The 20,333-nt window shown below is 34.6% G+C and overlaps 3 protein-coding genes across 3 annotated transcripts; 2 read left to right on the top strand and 1 right to left on the bottom strand.

Moving 5' to 3' along the window:
- Positions 1-515: 515 nt before the first annotated feature.
- On the bottom strand, positions 516-19,887 carry LOC123257198. Its single transcript, XM_044715235.1, has 2 exons — positions 14,456-19,887; positions 516-606 (listed from the first exon to the last, which is right to left on the bottom strand). The coding sequence occupies exon 1, from the start codon at positions 18,697-18,699 to the stop codon at positions 14,512-14,514; it is 4,188 nt and encodes a 1,395-aa protein (XP_044571170.1). The 5' UTR covers positions 18,700-19,887; the 3' UTR covers positions 516-606; positions 14,456-14,511.
- On the top strand, positions 3,927-6,294 carry LOC6494667 (caspase-1). Its single transcript, XM_014907421.2, has 7 exons — positions 3,927-3,960; positions 4,342-4,419; positions 4,482-4,725; positions 4,790-5,198; positions 5,271-5,635; positions 5,690-6,098; positions 6,154-6,294. Exons 1-7 carry the CDS (start codon positions 3,958-3,960, stop codon positions 6,251-6,253), a joined length of 1,608 nt encoding a protein of 535 aa, XP_014762907.1. The 5' UTR covers positions 3,927-3,957; the 3' UTR covers positions 6,254-6,294.
- Positions 6,612-12,611, top strand: LOC26513691. Its single transcript, XM_032450735.2, has 7 exons — positions 6,612-6,752; positions 11,725-11,802; positions 11,882-11,959; positions 12,041-12,076; positions 12,137-12,190; positions 12,253-12,485; positions 12,549-12,611. Exons 1-6 carry the CDS (start codon positions 6,735-6,737, stop codon positions 12,376-12,378), a joined length of 390 nt encoding a protein of 129 aa, XP_032306626.1. The 5' UTR covers positions 6,612-6,734; the 3' UTR covers positions 12,379-12,485; positions 12,549-12,611.
- Positions 19,888-20,333: the final 446 nt, after the last annotated feature.

The following is a 20,333-nucleotide window of genomic DNA, read 5'->3' as shown; positions in this document are numbered from 1 at the left end:
TAATCGGATTTTCGTTTTCTTTTCGAAGCCATGGTATAAAAATAATACAGTATTGTACACGCACAAACAAACGTAAGCCATAGCGAAAAAGTAGCGTCCTCGAGCAAGGTCAATAGCACACTGGCTAATCAAAACAAACAATCGCGGGGGGAAGTCAGTGTAGGCACAACTGCAAGTTAAGACAAGTCAAGTCAAGACTTTTGATTCGGATAATCGGCGATTCGGATAGTCGGAGTTCGGATAATTGGAGTTCTACTGTATTAAAAAATATTATTATTATGATTATTCGATAACAATATATTGTTAATTATATCATTCTATTACATATTTTTAAATAGTTTAACATTGTTTAAGTTATTTTATTAGCTCCCATGTTCAACTTAATGTTTGAACATCCTGCAAGGGGCCACAAAAGTGCTTGACGTGTGTTTACATAATTATTATTTCTGTTCGATTTCTTAGTGGACTGTAATATTATATATATTTTTAATTTTTTGATTTTAGTGGACATCTTGAAAACTTTTTTCATTCGATATTTTAGTGGACTGTAATATACTTTAATTTTTTCTTTAGATATAGCTTTTCTTTTTGATCACTTAATCATATGTATAAAACCATTACATTATACAATAATCATATAAAATAAACATTTTTTTTTTTTTTTTAACATTTGGCATTGTGGTTGGTAGTGCTATAGCCATCAATTGTCTTTTCGACTTTAATTTTTTTACATAGGATATAATGAGTACAGTTATGATTATTATTACCAAAATTAAAGAGCTATGACCTGACACAAGATGAAAGTCGATATTTTTTAATTCTAAATTTTGTGCTTTCAAGTCTTCTATTTGTTTGGCCAGGTGAGCTATTTCTGTATGGTTCATAACAGGAGGCTTTAGAGGGTCCCAAGCTATTTTCGGAATCTCTTTTATTTCTCCTATATAAGCCGAAGCTAATGCTTCTTGACTTTCCTAGAGGCCACCTCGCTGGATGGCAACTATCATCTTTTTTAGTAAATTTTTTAAAATTAGTTTTACCTATTTCTGTTTTTATGTCATTGGTATCCTCTTTTTCTACCTTCCAATATCGGTCCATTTTTTTGAGCACGATACTGGTTGCTACGATTGAATTACTACCCCTGGATTTCGTGCATCCTGACACTGTCCATCCAAAGATAGTTTTTTGCCCAAGAAGCATACCCTTTTTGGTTATCTCCGGCAGTAAAATTTGTGGATATAAATCCGCACCAATTACCAGGTCAATTCGACCAGGTTTGTCGAAATTGCGATCCGCTAAATAGAATCCTTTCCAATCCGACTTATTTATAAAAATTTTATTTGTGGGAAGACTTTTCATTAATTTTGGCAAAACGATTGCGTTTGTGCTCACTTCTTTTGAATATTTAGAATTATTTTTTATTGTCAATTTTAATTTGTGATTTGAAACACAGGCACCTGTTGCTGATATTCCACTTATTTCAGTGTACGCTTTTATTTTTGGCAACTTAAGTTTTTGTGCCGCTTCTTCAGAAATTAGAGTGCTTTGTGACCCATTGTCAATCAATGCTCTAAATTTCCCGAATTTACCATCTTGACCTTTAATCTGAACATACGCCGTGGCCAACAACGCTGGTTCAGAGGTCATGCATGTATTTACATTCTCTTTGTTAAAATGTAACATGCTATGATGTAGTTTTTGACAATACGAGCATACTAGCTCGCTTGGACATTTTGAGTTTGAACTGTGCTTTAAACATCTGTGGCACCAATTCAATTTTTTAACCATATTTGTTTTTTCCTGAGGACTTAATGCTTTAAATTTATAGCAAAAACTTAATTGATGCCCGGGCATTTTGCACATCGGACAAGTTTGGCTATTTATGTTATTTTTTTGTACTATTTTTCTAGTTGGTAATTCATTTCCAACTGATGTCAACGAACTAAGCCGTTGATCTAAAAATTCTATGACATCTTTCAAATTTTGAATGTCATTTGACTTTTTAACTTGGCCCTCATATTGTTGCAGAGCCTCAATAGAAAATTTCTTTAAAATAATATGCGCAAAAATGCAATCTGATTCTTCAGTCAGATTTGCTTTAAGACGCATCATATAAATTGATTCATTTATAGAATCAATTGTATTTTTTAAATGCCTATATGAGTCCAAATTTATTTTTGGAAGCTCAATCAGGCGATTTAATTGGTCTGAAAATATCTTTCTATTATTTTCATACCTTTTTATGAGCAACTCCCAGGCTGCATCATAATTATTGCCTGAGCCAAGCAATAAATGGGAGACCACATTTCGTGCTTCCCCTTTTAGAGCACTTTTAAGGTAGCTTAGCTTCAATGATGGACTTAAATCCATTCTTGAATGCACAAGTTCCTTAAATAACTCATAAAAATGGTCCCAATCTTTGGAGTTTCCAAAGAAACTGGGAACCTCAATTTTTGGTAGGGTAGGTAGTTCGTCCATTTTAGGATTACTACCTTCTACTTTTTCTAATCGACCCACTTCGATTTTATTGTTCATGAGCTCAATGTGTATTTCCACATCTTCTCTGAGCTCTATTATTTTGGGCATATATTTATTATTTAGCCCTTCAATATTTATAAGATCGGACACTGTTTCTACTCTGCTGAGAAACATTTTTAATTTTTTAATTCTTATTGGAAAGGTTTCAGCTTTCCTTTCCTGGATTTCGATATAAGTTTGCTCGAGGTAATCCTCGAGATTCTTTAAGGCACCCTCAAGCCTAGAAAATAGCTCATCCTGGCCAATAATATTTTTTATTTTCTCCTTAGCGGACTTGAATTTTGATAGCATGCTATCGAAATGTTTTTTAGTAAAATATTCGTGCTCTACAGCACCAAGTTGAACCAAATGATTATGGTTCGTGCAGGCTCTAAGCTCGATGTTCTTAAGTGATTCCCTATCTTCTTCTACATAAGAATTTTTTGCGAGAAGCGCATCTACTTGCCGGGTGAGACGCACCTGGTCTTCTATTATCGCGATTTTTTCTTTTGTCGACATATTGGATTTTTTTTTTTTTTTAATTAATTAAAATAAAATAATTAAAATTATATTTAAGTTATAAACTAAAAGACCAAACTTGCCGATCAATATATTTTCTGCTGTTGTTTGTTGTCGCTGCGCTGTTGATGCTGCTTCTTCTTGGGGTGTTGTCACTGCTGCTGGCTGATGTTGCTGTTAACCTTGGTGTCGCTGCGGATGTTGCTTCTGCGTGGATGACTTGTTTCGGCCGATATTGCTCCTGATGTTGCTCGGATGTTGCTTCTGCGTGGATGACTTGCTTCGGCCGATATTGCTCCTGATGTTGCTCGGATGTTGCTTCTGCTTGGGGTGCTTATTTTCTGTTGATGTTGGTGTCGCCGTTTTTTTCTTTTAAACTTTTACACGTTTATTCTTCTTTTAAACTTTTCCGATGTCGGGCCTCGGATACGCCAACACAAAATTTTTATATTTTATATATTTTTATTATTCTGGTGTCGTTCCAGAAAACACACGATAGAAGGAAATATTTATTTATTTTTGTATTCCCTTTCTATTCGATTATGCTCATTGGCATTTATATTATTTTATTCTCTGTGTTCCTTACCTCTTGGGGGGAAACAGCAGAGGACTACGATTTTTAAACTGAGCTCTTTTTTACTCAGATCGCAGCCTTATTTTTTAGCTACCTTGGGCTGAGAATTTTTAATTTTTCTGCAGCCACTTCTAGGTGCCAGTTTTTTAAACCTGAGTCTCTTACCACCGGGGGGAAAACGTCAGGGTGCCTCGAAGGACCAAATGTTAAGAGGAGCCCCGTAACTACTCGTGATACTCCAATGAGTTCTGTTTTAAAACTGTTTTTATTTCACACACTTCTCTTACAAGAAAGATACATGAAAATCTTAAATCTATTTAAAACTACTTATCAACGGACTGCACGCTGACATGGTATGTGACCCTTTCTTAAGTGCTTCAAGTGCACCACATAAATATTTGGTTAGACTGCAGGAGATCGTCTTTCAAACCATGCTGTTAATCACTTATTCACATGGGTCCGATCTCCTACATTCTATGTTTGGAATTCTTATCGTGTTCAATGCTTGAACACCATGAATCATCATGAATCATTTCCACTTATGTATGACTCAGTCCTCCATTAAACGCCAACCAACCAGAACACAAAATTTATTAAATTAAAAATGAAGGAAAATTATATTAAATGTTTTTTAATAGTTATTAAAAATTTACAAATAGTAACAGAGAATGCTCGAAAAACGGTTGTATAAATATTTAAGGTCTACTGTAAAATATAATTAACTATTTTTTAAGGAGGAAGTTCTTCGTCAGTTCGTTCAAATATCAAATCAAATCAGTTCGTTCTATCGTTCAAATACCTCCTCCGATTTGGTAGGAATATAATATTCTTTATTCTTTAAACAAATTATTTATATAAGAATCTATTTAAATAGGATGCCGTTGGATATTTGCCAAATGTTGAAAATCTTTCAGTTTCAACTCCAATTGATCAACAAAAATTAGAGCCTGCTACGGTAGTCATATTGAATCACGAGATATTTAATGATACTTCAATGAATCGACCTGGCATTTCTAAGGATGTCGAGTCTCTATATAAGACATTCCACAAACTAGGATGCTCGATAGAAGTTCATCATAATCCTGTTTTCGACGAAGTGTCTTCAACGATTAAGAATTGTAAGCTCTTGTCTTTTACGTATTTAATTAAATAATATTTTTTTTTTCTAATTAATTATTTCAGTATCTAGAAGGGACTTCAAGCTCCAATCTGCATTGATTATTGTAATCTTGAGCCATGGTCACCCAAAGGAAGAAATTAAAGCATCTGATAATCAGAAGTATGATTTGGACACTGAAGTCATCAATCCATTACTAAAAAATCCGACCTTGAAAGGAAAACCAAAAATCCTTGTGGTGCAGGCTTGCAAAGGCGTTTGGGAAGCGGACGCAATTCCTTTTCGAAGAGATCCATTGGGGATCATGAAGTGTTATAGCACCACCGAAGGATTTCTAAGCTACCGCCATTCAAGTAAAGGTTCGGTTTACATTCAAACCTTTTGCGAGGTCATGAACAAAGATGCATTAACTAAAGACTTCCGGGCTATCGTCAACGACGTTAACCAACAAGTGATAAAAAAAACAGAAAAAGGGTAATATGTATATTTATATTAAAAGGTGTAGGTTAATTTCCAACTTAAGTATATATGTTTCTATCTTTTTAGGAAAAAACAAGTGCCATCGATAACATCCACTCTATATGAATCATACTGCTTTGGAGACTTTGTGTTGCCTGCTCTCAAGTGTATTGCCAAACCAAAGTCCGACCCGCAGAGGCCATTAAAGGCTTCTAGCATAAACCCAACAAACCCAAAACCTATCAAAACTCCTGCTATTGTTGAAAAGATTCTTAACGCACCGCGACCATTGGTGTTGATATTAAACCATCATATATTCATTGATGGCAGAAAACGCGAAGGAACGGCACAAGATGTTCAAGCCCTTCATCGGACTTTTACTTCCTTGAACTGTGATGTCCTTGAAATACTCAACCCAACATGGGACGTTGTAAAAGAAACATTCAACAAATGTGAGTATTTAGTTTATGAAGTTTATATCTATTCAAAGAATGTTTAAACTTTAGTGGAAGGGGATTGCTTGAAGCATCTACCAGCTTTGGTCATCGTCATCCTAAGTCATGGTGATCGCAATGATGTGATCGGGACCTGTGACAATAAACGGTACAACTTGAACGAAGATGTTCTCTATCCACTCTTTAGAAACGAGACCTTGGTTGGCAAACCAAAAATTCTTATTACTCAAGCTTGTAAAGGTAACCTGGAAGTGGATGCGTTTCCAATTAAATACAGTCCCACAGAGTATATAAAGTGCTACTCTACCACGGAAGGATTCAAAAGTTATCGCGATCCGGAGAAGGGATCTCCCTATATTCAGGCGCTGTGCACTCATTTGGAAATATATGGCCAGGATTGGGACTTCGAATCATTAATTCGGGAAGTAGGCATTCAAGTGGCGAGTCAAACTTTTGAAGGGTAACTGGACTATTGAAATTATTGTATATTTCATACAATTACTTTTCCTTTTCAGAAAGAGGCAAATACCAACATTCGTTCCAAGGCTAAATAAAAAATTCTACTTTGGCCACAATGTTTATACCGATGGAAATCCGAACACGTTGAATAACTAGACGAGTGTTAATTATAAATAAATCTTTTTATTAAAAATGTACATTCTACATGCGTTTTAGTTGTGGACAGCGGGATAAAATATAGTTATTGTTATACAATTATTGGATTTATTTTTAGTGTAGGAAAAGTCAAGGAAAGTAATTGCTGTCTTTAAGAGGCAATCATGGTAAGTCCTTTAATTGCCTCTTAAAGCAAGTATTTGAAATAATGTATTTTCAGCTCACAGATATATATAGCAACTATTAAAGGTCTGTTGACTACCTTATCTTTATTAAACTTCCCTAATCTTATCATTTAATCGATGTGTCATTTCCACTTATGAGCACTTTCTGCTTTGCTGCAAGCACTGCAAGGCACTCAGTCCTCTATTAAACGCCAACCAATCACAACACAAAATTTATTAAATTAAAATTATAATACCCTCTGCAAGGGTATAATGAAGAAAGCTTTCTTAAGAATAATAAAAAAAAATGCTGCATAATGGACAAAACGACTTCGGTAATTAATTCTGCAATCATATAAAAAAACCTCTTGACGAGGTAAAGTTCCGGTGACGAACCTGCATGCGAAACCCAAAATATCTGATATCAATTTTAGTGACGATAATATGCTATATAGGTGTACAAAATTGCATATAAAAAATATTCTTGTTCGGCACGTGACTGATTTGTTTTTTGTTTTTCTTGCACGTGCCGAACAAGAATATTTTTTATATGCAATTTTGTACACCTATATAGCATATTATCGTCACTAAAATTGATATCAGATATTTTGGGTTTCGCATGCAGGTTCGTCACCGGAACTTTACCTCGTCAAGAGGTTTTTTTATATGATATCAGTTGTTTTTTTGTATATATTGATCTTCAATTATTTAAAACAGAACGCATAATATATAGAATATATATATATGGAAGTAACCTCTGGACAGGCGATTCACACAGTTAGCAATACTTTAATTGTAAGGATAAACATCAAAACTCTTTTTTTTTTATCTCTATAGATTTTGAAATTCAAGAAGGTGGAAAATTTAAAAACCTTTCCAAAGACGTAAAGAATTTTTCAATAGCTTCAGTGGCTCTGAAGTTATACGTATTTTTAATTTACAAAGGTTTTGGAATTTGGTTAGTTTAAAAATTTTAATTAAAAATTTGCCCAAAAATGTATTTAAGATCCAAAATTTTTTCGTAGTTGTGGGAAACCAATTTTTTTTAACAAATTAACAGATGAGAGGCCTATCCTTATGAGAGTTCCACTATATAATAAATTATAAAAAAAAAAAACAAAAAAGGAAAGCTAACTTCAAGCGGAGCCGAAGTTGAAATACCCTTGCAGTTAAGCAGAAGCTTATATTATTATTATATATATCGGATCCTATATAGTTGTCCGATCCTTATGAGAATTTCACCATCAACAAAATTTCTAATAAAAATATTGGAAACACCCCAAGCATCTTTAAAAATAGAAAGGTTGTGCCATTTCCGATCGTTCAGTTATATGGCAGGTATAGGATATAGTTGGCCGATTCTTATGAACATAGGATTAGATTGCCCAAAACGGAAACCATAAAAAGTCCCATCATTCTAGCTTCAAAAACAACAAAGTTAAGCCAATTATCCTAATAAAATTTTGCAAATCGGATAAGATTGCCCAAAATGCAATCTGTACTAAGTTCCTTCCTTCTAACTTATAACAAAAAAAAAATTTATGGCATATCCGATCAATCATATAATAAACATGTATTATATCTAAAAAAAAATGCGCAAAGATAAAAAATTAAAAAAAAATGGAAATTACGTTTTTCCAGTTTTTCTAGTTAAACCAATTGTTGAACGTAACAATTTATTTTGGGTGTGCGATATAAAATAATAAATATTAGAAAAGTATTGGCGGAGTTGGTTTGCCTGGTTTTTTTTTAGCTTTTAATCCATGATTTGGCCCAAAACGGTGGTGGCTGCATTTATTTATATGCATTATATGCTCAGTAGGGGCATATGCATATAAAGCGTTCTACTCATAAAATTTTGCATTGTTCTCATTAAGACATGAGACACTGAAACATAAAGCAGAATTACATCAAAATTTCCCATCAAGCAAAAAAGTTCGAGATTAGCCGAGTGGAGAGTTTCTAATACGGGAGGGCCTGAGTTCTAATCCTAGTTGAGTCAATGTTTACGTTTTACTTTTTAAGCCCTTTTTTATTTGTATTTTATTTTTGAAATATTTGAAAATATCTTATGTACAAACTTTCATAAGGATGGGCCGACTATATCCTATAGCTATCATAGAACGATCGGAATTGGCATAACTTTGGTGTTTTTTAAGTTAGGAAGATGGGACTTGGTACAGATTCCATTTTGGGCAAAATAATCTTATTGGCCAAATTTCATAGGGATCGGCCAACTATATCCAATAGCCGCCATATAACTGAACGATCGGAAATGGCACAACTGCAAGGATATATCAACTTCGGCTTCGCCCGAAGTTAGCTTTCTTTTCTTGTTTTTCTTTGGGACCTCAAGATTGGTACCTCAACCGACCCGTCCGACATTTCTTTCAGAAGTTATTTAAGAAATTAGATTTTTACAGCTTTTTCAAAAAGTTGTAGAACAATAATTGCTCATATCATATGAGTCATATGACATTAACAAAAATCTGCAATTTTATTCAGTATTGCAAAGAAAAAAATATAGACAAACAGACCCACTGGCTTCATTTTAAAAAAACTGTAAAAATCGAATTTCTTGAATAACTTCTGAAAGGAATGTCGGACCGGGTCGGTTGAAGTACCAATCTTCCGAGTCTTCTCATTAAGACATGAGACACTGAAACACAAAGTAGAATTACATCAAAAGTTGCCATTAAGCAACAAAGTTCGAGGATAGCTGAGTGGAGAGCGTCGTGGTTCCTAACACGGAGGGCCTGGGTTCGAGTCCAACTTGAGTCAATGTTTACGTTTTACTTTTTTAAGCCCTTTTTTATTTGGATTTTATTTTTAAATAAATTATCTAAAATCTGAAAAGATATACTCCATATTTTTTAGGGTATAGACCAAATATATGCAGACTCCAAAAAGCAAAGTTGCCAATCAAATACACACACATGTATAAGTAAATGCAAGCTTCACAGGAGGCTGCACAAAATGGGTAGCTGCACTTACAGGACTATATCTTGAGTTAACGGATTTTGCCAGATATGAGCGATATGTCAAAAGTTGCGTCATCTCAAAAGCTATCTACACGTGCAAAAAAAAAAAAGGGTCAGTCGACTAAATTTTGAAAAATAATTTTTTTTCTTAAAAAAAAAGTTTATTTTCAGTGTATTTTTTTTTGTGTACTATATAGACGTTTGGTCCCAAAGAAAGTGAAATAGATATTTAAAAACCCCTTTCAACGGTGTAAAGCTCTTTTTAATATCTTTCTTAATTATAAAGTTATGAATTTTTTCATTAACAAAGTTTTTTTAATTTTTTGACGTAAGCTTAAGGTATTTCAAAAAGTTGTAGAACAATAGTTGCTCATATGATAGTAACAAACATTTTCCAAATTTTTTCAGGATTTTTATACCCTTGCAGAGGGTATTATAATTTTGGTCAAAAGTGTGCAACGCAGTGAAGGAGACATCTCCGACCCTATAAAGTATATATATTCTTGATCAGGATCACCTCCTGAGTCGATATGAGCATGTCCGTCTGTCCGTCTGTCCGTCTGTCCGTCGGTCCGTCTGTCCGTCTGTCCGTCTGTCCGTCTGTCTGTTTCTACGCAAACTAGTCTCTCAGTTTTAAAGCTATCTAGTTGAAACTTTGCACACACCCTTCTTTCCTTTGCAGGCAGTATATAAGTCGGAACGGCCGGGATCGGTCGACTATATCCTATAGCTGCCATATAACTGATTGATCGGAAATGCCATAACTTTGATGTTTTTTAAGTTAGAGGGTTGGGAGTTTCTACACATGTTATATTTGACCAGAATATCTTATGTACAAAATTTCGTAAGGATCGGCCGACTATATCCTATAGCTGTCATAGAACGATCGAAATTGGCATAACTTTGGTGTTTTTTAAGTTAGAAAGATGGGATTTGGTAGAGATTATATTTTGGGAAAAGCAATCTGATTTGTCGAATTTCATAAGGATCGGCCAACTATATCCTATAGCTGCCATATAACTGATTGATCGGAAATGCTATAACTTCGTTGTGTTTCAAGTTAGAAGGATGGGAATTTCTGTGCATTCTAATTTGGGCCAACTTATATGATCTGCTAAATGTCATCAGGATCGGCCGTCTATATCCTATAGCTGTCATATAACTGATTGATCGGAAATGCTATAACTTCGTTGTTTTTCAAGTTAGAAGGATGGGAGTTTCAATGGATTCCTCTTTTGGCAAAAAAATTCGATTTTCCAAGTTTCATAAGGATCGGCCAACGATATACGATCCGCTATATATCTAATAATATAAGATGGGTGGCGCCACCTAGCGGACTGCGACTCAACTGCAAGGGTATATAAACTTCGGCTCCGCCCGAAGTTAGCTTTCCTTTCTTGTTAAGATAAAAATAGTGCAAACAGACAAACCGACAAACCGACGCAAATTGGCTTCATTTTGAAGAAGAAGAAAAAATTGAATTTTTCGAATAACTTCTGAATGAAATGTCGGATCGGGTCGATTGAGGTACCAATCGACGCGTATTTAGCTATAGAATGCGAATATATAAAAATATTCTATCTGGGGACTAAAATGTGTCCACCAGCCCCACTTTAGTGATAAAAAATTTTTTTACTTTCACCCTAATTTCTCCCAAACCAAATAACTTTTGGAATATGTTTCGACAAAAATTATCTAATTGAAACAATACCTTTCGATTGGTATATCATTCATTTAGATCGGTTGCCTACAGAAAATTTTTAATTCTTCGGCTATATATAGAGTTTCCTCGCGCAAGTTATACAATTATCATCAATAGCCCCCTCTCTACCCACTAATACACAACTTCTAATAAGGCCAACGTTGCAATCTAAATTAATGTAAACCATAGCGGACCTTTAGAAATTATAAAACACAAATACCCAATTACGAATATGCAGAATCAATCCGAAGATGTAAACATAAACAAGGAACCACTTAACCACTTGAATCACACCCCCACTTAGAACCCAAGACCAGACTCTGCACTCTGAAATCAGATCACACCTAGCACTTAGATCTTAAACCCAAACAAAAGACGCTATATAAGACACCGATTGTATAGTTTTAAGTCAGTTTTTGTACCAACCTCTAAGTGGAATCATTCATAAATAAAGTTTACCAAACTAGTGCTGTATTTCACTTGGTGCATTAGCTCATAATATATAACACATATATAACTCGCACGCCTAGGCATGCAGGTCGTCACCTCGTGGACTTCCGTCCACAGTGATCTTCTTTTGAATAAAGAAAGGAAATATATCCACATTACATTACATGGTTACAGGATACATTAAAACAGGTACCCATGGTTGCTGAGCCAATGACATCATATCCTGCAGATATGAATGTTCCAATCTCAACTGTAAGTAAACAAGTAACTAGACTGTCTACTTAATTACGATTTCTTGCTTGCTCATTCTAAATATTAAACTTTTTTAAAGGATTCCCAGAAACAGGTGCCTATGGTTGCTATTCCTATAATGCAGCCACCTGAAGATACTGATTATTTAGGGTTTACTGTAAGTAATTAGGCCTTATTCAATTTTTATATTTTTTAACAGAAACTAACTATATGGTAAACTCTTTTGATGGATTCCTAGGGTCAGGTGCCTATGGTGGCTATTTCACTGACAGAGGTAAGACAATCTGTACTTCATAATACAATGATTCAAAAATATAATTAACTATTTTTTAAGGAGGAAGCTCTTCGTATTATATCAGATCCTTCATATACCTCCTCCGCCGATTTGGTAGGAATATAATATTCTTTATTCTTTAAACAAATTATTTATATAAGAATCTATTTAAATAGGATGCCGTTGGAAAATTGCCAAATGTTGAAAATCTTTCAATTTCAACTCCAATTGATCAACAAAAATTAGAGCCTGCTACGGTAGTCATATTGAATCACGAGATATTCGAGAATCACGAGAGATAGTTCTAAGGATGTTGAGTCTCTCTATAAGACATTCCACAAACTTGGATGCTCGATAGAAGTTCATCATAATCCTGTTTTCGACGAAGTGTCTTCAAAGATTAAGAATTGTAAGCTCTTGTCTTTTAGGTATTTAATTAAATAATAGTTTTCTTTCTAATTAATTACTTCAGTATCTAGAAGGAACTTCAAGCTCCAATCTGCATTGATTATTGTAATCTTGAGCCATGGTCACCTAAAGGAAGAAATTGAAGCGTCTGATAATCAGAAGTATGATTTGGACACTGAAGTCGTCAATCCATTACTAAGCAACCCGACCTTGAAAGGAAAACCAATAATCTTTGTGGTTCAGGCTTGCAAAGGCGTTTGGGAAGCGGACGCAAAACCTCTTCGAAAAGATCCTTTGGGGATCATGAAATGTTATAGCACCACCGAAGGATTTTTAAGCTACCGCCATTCAAGCGAAGGTTCGGTTTACATTCAAACCTTTTGCGAGGTCATGAACAAAGATGCATTAACTAAAGACTTCCGGGCTATCGTCAACGACGTTAACCAACAAGTGATAAAAAAAACAGAAAAAGGGTAATATGTATATTTATATTAAAAGGTGTAGGTTAATTTCCAACTTAAGTATATATGTTTCTATCTTTTTAGGAAAAAACAAGTGCCATCGATAACAGCCAATCAATATGAATCATACTGCTTTGGAGACTTCCAATCATCCAATGAAGAAACCAACAATAACGGCAATTCAAATTCAAACAGTGATTTTAAAATGGATCTATGTGCAGCGTTGGTGGCGGGAAATATACCATGGAATGTAGTTAACAATGACACATTTGCAAATTTTTTAAAAAAATACACAGGGCAACAAATACCAGATGAGAGCACCCTAAGAAAAACATATTTAGACAAATGCTACCAACAATCAATGCAAAAAATTCGTGACGAAATTAAGGACGAAAACGTTTGGATATCGGTCGACGAAACAACCGATAAGCAAGGCCGTTATGTCGCGAACTGTATTATTGGAGTCTTAAACGAAAACGAGGAACACTCAAACTCATTTTTATTAGCGTGTAAACAACTGGATGAGGTCAACAACGCAACAATAACTCGTTTCGTTAACGACAGCATCCGATTATTGAGGCCACAAGGCAATGAAGGAAAAGTTTTGCTGCTGTTAACAGACGCTGCTGCATATATGATAAAAGCTGGAAAAAATTTAAAAATATTTTATCCAAATCTTATTCACTTAACATGTTTCGCACATGGCTTAAATTTAATAGCGGAAAAAATTCGAACATTGTTAAGAGGAGCCCTTCAAATAAGTGTTACTCCAATGAGTTCCGTTTTAAAACTGTTTTTATTTCTTACAATTCTCTTACAAGAAACATACATGAAAATCTTAAATCTATTTAAAACTACTTATCAACGGACTGCTCGCTGACCTGCTATGTGGCCCTTTCTTAAGTGCTTCAAGTGCACCACATATGGTAAATATTCGGTTCGACTGCAGGAGATCGTCTTTCAAACCATGCTGTTAATCACTTATTCACATGGGTCCGATCTCCTACATTCTATGTTTGGAATTCTTATCGTGTTCAATGCTTGAACATTCTGCAAAGGGCCACAAAAAAGGTGTACATTTTATATATATTAAATTCATTATATTGTCCATTGATAACGCTAGATAGCGGACTATATATGTACATATATGTGTATTTCTGCTTTTGTATTAATTTTATAAATTTCTTTTTCCAATATTAGAAAATATTATTATTATAATTGTTTGATAACAATATGTTGTTAATTATATCATTCTATTACATATTTTAACATTGTTTATTATATTAGCTCCCATGTTCAACTTAATGTTTGAACATCCTGCAAGGGGCCACAAAAGTGCTTGACTTCTGTTTACATTTTTAAATTAATTATTATTATTGTTCGATTTTTTAGTGGACATCTTGAAAACTTTTTTCATTCGATATTTTAGTGGACTGTAATTACTTATTTCGTTTTTTATTATTTTTAGATATATGTAGCTTTTCTTTTTTAATTTATCACTTAATTATATGTATAAAACCATTACATTATACAATAATCATATAAAATAAACATTTTTTTTTTTTTTTAAACATTTGGCATTGTGGTTGGTAGTGCTATAGCCATCAATTGTCTTCTCGACTTTAATTTTCTTACATAGGATATAATCAGTATAGTTATGATTATCATTATTAAAATTAACGAGCTATGACCTGACACATGATGAAAGTCGATATTTTTCAATTCTAAATTTTTTGCTTTCAAATCTTTTATTTGTTTGGCCAGGTAAGCTATTTCTGCTGTATGGTTCATAACAGGAGGCTTTAGAGGGTCCCAAGCTATTTTCGGAATCTCGCTTATTTCTCCTATATAAGCCGAAGCTAATGCTTCTTGACTTTCCGTTTCAATAATATGCTGAGCAATTAGAATTTTATCATCGGTCCGAGCTGTACATTCTGAACTGATTGTTAATATGCCTTGCTCCGGCAAATCAATGATCTGGATTTTGGAGTGGCCACATTGGAGCCTTAACTTAGTGTTTGCCTCAACTTTAAATAACCAACTACTTCTTTTTTCTAATTCCACCCAAAATGAGTTCGACGATAAGACTGGTTTGTAAAAACAATTGGAAGGTCTATTTGGTTTAAGGGGTCCGAGCTGACAACTATTATCGTTGCCATTGCTCCATGGCCAGCTGCCGTCACAAACTCTTTTGTTTGCTTGCCACTTTTGGCATTTAGCAATTGTAGACTCCGTCATTAAGTGGTATGAATCTATTTCAAAGTTGTACACTAAATATTCCGCGTCAATTTGAGCTAGAATAGTTTGATTCTCTTCTCTAACTGGAATAGAAATAACCCTATATAGTTTAGACGCATGCCGACCAAACAGAGGTATTTTCGCATTTATAATTAGTTTTTTGTCTACGAACAACCCTCTTGCGGTAAGTAAAGTGTACACATCTTTTAATTCTGTACCTGATCTTTTCCCTGGAAGAATCAAATTTTCGGATAGGACGTCCTTAATTCTAGCTATTTCATTTTTAAGCTGACTTGGACGTAAAATGTTGGTATTAAGCCTTCCATGGTTGATATCAATTAACAGGCTTATGATTCCTGCTTGAATCTTTTCGCATTCATCGATCAGCCTACTCAACTCCTTCGTTACCATAAAGAATTTAATAGACTCTTTGTATACGTAATACGACTCTTGCAGTATTACAGTCATATTTTCTATTCTTTTGTTCATACTTCTGAAGTGTGTATTGACTTCTTCCGTAGTTTTCTTTAGAATATTGGTAGTAGAATCGACTAACGAAGTTTGTTTTTTGCTTAACTCTTTTAAACTTTCTTGATTATTCAACAAATTTTTCATATTTTCCTCCATTTGAACTCGATCATCTTCATCCATTACTCCAAACAAAATATGGTATAAAGAACCTATAAATTCAAATGGTGCCCGCCTTTGCCTCGATTTATTATGAGTCATGAAGAGTTTATTATTTTCCTCCAACTCCAAAATCTGTTTGAGGGTGTTCTCTAAAATAAGGTTGCACTGATCCTCAAACCCATGAAGTTTTTCACAGACTAATCTCATCTTGGTGATTATGTTTTTCCCTTTATGGATCATCTCGAAATATGCTTCCATATCGTAGTATATTACTAAATTCCATGAGGATGAAACCACTTCTATGTCTCCCATCGGATCTAAATATATGGACGAAGATTTGGGAATTTCTTCAAAACCATATTTTGAATCTCTGATTGCCGGGACTGCGTTTGTCAGCTGACAGCATAATGAAAGCATTATTAAGGCCAGCATCACTCCCAGCTTAGAAAATCTAGAACTACTTCTCGCTTTGGGCGGGTTGGATCTACTTTGACGTGCTTCTGCGTTATCTAGATCATTTACACCAGCTAGGGGGCATATTTTATTTAATGGTCTGGTTACCACATTCTCTTGCACCCTAAGCTTAACAACTCGAACTTTTTCGTCCTTTCCTTTATGGACTTCTTCAACCTTTGCTAGAGGCCACCTCGCTGGATGGCAACTGTCATCTTTTAAGATAACTACTTGACCTTTTTTTATATTTGAAGAATTTCTTTTCCATTTATATCTTTGCTGCAAGGTATTCAAATAATCATCCTTCCATTTATTCCAAAAGTCTCTTTTTATTTTTTGGATGAATCTCCATCTGTCTAAATTATTAATCTTCCCAATTTCGTCATTGGGTTCGATTGCATCTAGTAGCGGTCTTCCAATTAAGAAATGACCAGGAGTTAGCACCTCATTGTCATCTACATCTTCGCTGGATGAGTACAAAGGTCTGGAATTTAATACTGCTTCTATCTGGCAAAGCAATGTAGACATTTCTTCAAATGTTAGTACATTGTCCCCAATTACTCGTTTTAAATGGTATTTCATTGATTTTACTCCTGCTTCCCAGATCCCTCCAAAATGGGGGCTTGCCGGGGGAATAAAGTGCCACTGGATCCTTTCCTTCTGTAACTGCGATGCTATTTTACTATTTTCCCTAATGGCCTTTTCCAATTCCTCATCTAATTTTCTTGATGCTCCTACAAAATTTGTTCCATTGTCTGAATATATGTTGGCACATTTTCCTCTTCTAGCAAGGAACCGCTTAAATGCTGCTAGAAAGGCATCAGACGTTAAGTCACTAACCACTTCTAAGTGGATAGCCTTTGTGGCCATGCAAACAAATACCGCAATATATCCTTTAAATGTTTTTTGACCGCGATTTTTGGAGCATCTTATAAGGTATGGCCCTGCATAATCGATTCCCGTATTAAAGAAAGGATACGACATGTTTACCCTGTAATCAGGCAGATTTCCCATTATTTGTTCTACGGTGATTTTGCGATACCTTGAACATTTTACACATTCTCGCAGTTGCTTCTTTATTATATTTTTCAACCCAATTACCCAATATTTGCGTTGAACATAGTTTCTCATTAAATTTATACCTCCATGAAGCGTGTTTTTATGAGCATCCCTTATTAACAAGGTCGAAATGTTACCTTTGTCTAAAATTATAGGATGCTTAACTTCAAAGGCCGCTTTAGAGTTTTGCAGTCTTCCACCTACCCGAAGTATTCCATTAATATCTAGAAACGGGTTAAGACTTATTATTTTACTGCTAATTTCAATTTCTTTACCTGTTCTTAGGTATTTTATTTCTTTGTTAAATTGAAACTCCTGTTGTTTTTTAATTATGACAATTTCAGCTTCTTTTAACTCTTTTGCTGTTAAAAACTTTGGGTTAGAGTTAGTTCTTGTTTTCATCCTTAAAAATCGTATTACGTAAGCTAATACTCGTGTTAATTTATGTATGCAGGAGAACTTTTGCATCAATTCGTAAATCGCGTCATCTTTGGTTTTTACTAATGTATTTAATATTAAGGATTCCTCCATGATTGGCGACTGAGGCCATTGGCTTTTTGGATCAGTCAACCATTTGGGCCCTCTCCACCAAAGATTGCAATTTATCAATTGATTTGCGCTAACTCCTCTTGACGCTAGGTCTGCTGGATTATCCTCGGATCTTATATGATTCCATTCAGCATTTTTTAATTCCCGAATTTCATCTGTTCTACGCCTGATAAATTTTATCTTATTTAACCCATTCTTAATCCAGGCTAGCGTTATGGTTGAATCACTCCATGCATATAGCTCTACTTTGTAATTTTTCATGGCTTCCATTATGCGCATCATTAACTTACTGAGCAAATGTGCAGCGCATAATTCTAATTTTGGGATAGTTTTTCTATTTTTGATCGGATTCACCTTACTTTTGCTAGCGATTATGATTACTTCCGATCCCACCTTGGCATATACTACTGCCGCATAAGCTTTTTCTGAAGCGTCTGCAAAACCATGAATTTGAATACATAATTCTGATTTAAAATTAATCCATCTAGGGACTCTTATTTGTCCCAACGCCTCTAACCCTGATTTGTATTCTTCCCATTCCTTACGATCTTCATTTACTAGCTCTTGATCCCAATTGATTCCTGCTGTCCACAATTTTTGTATAAAGATTTTTCCCACAATCGTTACCGGTGCCAACCAGCCTAATGGATCAAATATTTTTGATAGTGTGGACAAGACGAATCTTTTAGTTAACATTTTAGGTTCAGAACAACATACTGTAAATTTAAACTCGTCCTTACTAGGGTCCCATTGTAGCCCTAAGGTTTTTACAAATTCATCTTCTCTGATGCTAACTATTTTATTATCTCCTGAATTTTCTACCATTTCTATTATATCTATAGTATTTTTGCGTTATTTGAAACCCACTTTCTCAAATTGAACCCAGAGTTCGCTAGTTCTTTTGAGATTAATTCAACTATGGTTGTGGCATCTTCTATTGAATTCGCTCCTGTCATGAGGTCGTCCATATAAAAATCATTTTTTATTATTTCCCCAATCATTTTGTTTTCACAATTTTCACCCACATCTGCTAATACTCTAGTTGCTAAATATGGGGCAGAAGCGGTACCATAAGTAACCGTAATTAATTTGTAGGTTTTAACTGTTGTTTTAGGGTCATCCCTCCACAATATATATTGAAATTTCTGATCTTTATGATTTATTTTAATTTGTCGGTACATTTTCTCAATGTCCGATGATACCACGTATTCCCACTTACGCCAATTTACAATTATATCAAAAATGTCTTTTTGAACTCTTGGTCCAACCCACATAATATCATTTAGGCTTTTTTTATTGCTAGTTTTGGCTGAAGCATCAAAAACTACTCTTAATTTTGTTGTGAGACTGGATTCTCTGATAACAGCTTGATGAGGAAGGTAATATTTTCCTTCATCATTTACTTCTACCATATGTCCTAAGTCCAAATATTCTTTCATAAATTTTGAATATTCAATTCGAAGTTTTTCATTTTTTTGTAATTTCTTTTCCAAGTTCATGAAACGAGCCATTGCTTGATTCTTCGAATCTCCTAATGTTGTATCTTCTTTAAAAGGTATAGCAACAATATATTTTCCATTCGGATCTTTTTTAGTAAATTTTTTAAAATTCGTTTCACATATTTCAGTTTCTAAGTCATTGCTGTCCTCTTCTTCTACCTCCCAATATCGGTCCATTTGTTTGAGCTCGATACTGGTTGCAACAATTAACTTACTACCCCTGGATTTCGTGCAACCTGACACTGTCCATCCAAAGATAGTTTTTTGCCCAAGAAGCATACCCTTTTTGGTTATCTCTGGCAGTAAAATTTGGGGATATAAATCCGCACCAATAACCAGGTCAATTCGACCAGGTTTATCGAAATTGGGATCCGCTAAATAGAATCCTTTCCAATCCGACTTATTTATACCAATGTTATTTGTGGGAAGACATTTCATTAACTTTGGCAAAATAATTGCGTTTGTGCTTACTTCTTTTGAATATTTCATATTATTTTTGATTGCCAATTTTAATTTGTGATTTGAAACACAGGCACCTGTTGCTGATACTCCACTTATTTCAGTGTGAGCTTTTATTTTTGGCAACTTAAGTTTTTGTGCCGCTTCTTCTGTAATTAGAGTGCTTTGTGACCCATTGTCAATCAATGCTCTAAATTTCCCGAATTCACCATCTTGACCTTTAATCTGAACATACGCCGTGGCCAACAACGCTGGTTCAGAGGTCATGCATGTATTTACATTCTCTTTTTTAAAATGCAACATGCTATGGTGTACTTTTTGGCAATACGAGCATACTTGCTCGCTTGTACATTTTGTGTTTGAATTGTGCCTTAAGCATCTATAACACACATTCAATCTTTTCACTATATTTGATTTTTCCTGTGGACTTAGTGCTTTAAATTTATAGCAATTAATTATTTGATGCCCGGGCATTTTGCACATCGGACAAGTTTGACTATT

This window comes from Drosophila ananassae, chromosome 3L (genome assembly GCF_017639315.1).
Source record: "Drosophila ananassae strain 14024-0371.13 chromosome 3L, ASM1763931v2, whole genome shotgun sequence".
Classification (NCBI taxonomy): domain Eukaryota; kingdom Metazoa; phylum Arthropoda; class Insecta; order Diptera; family Drosophilidae; genus Drosophila; species Drosophila ananassae.
The sequence above is the reverse complement of the archived record's forward strand: the minus strand, read 5'-3'. Positions and strand labels throughout refer to the sequence as shown.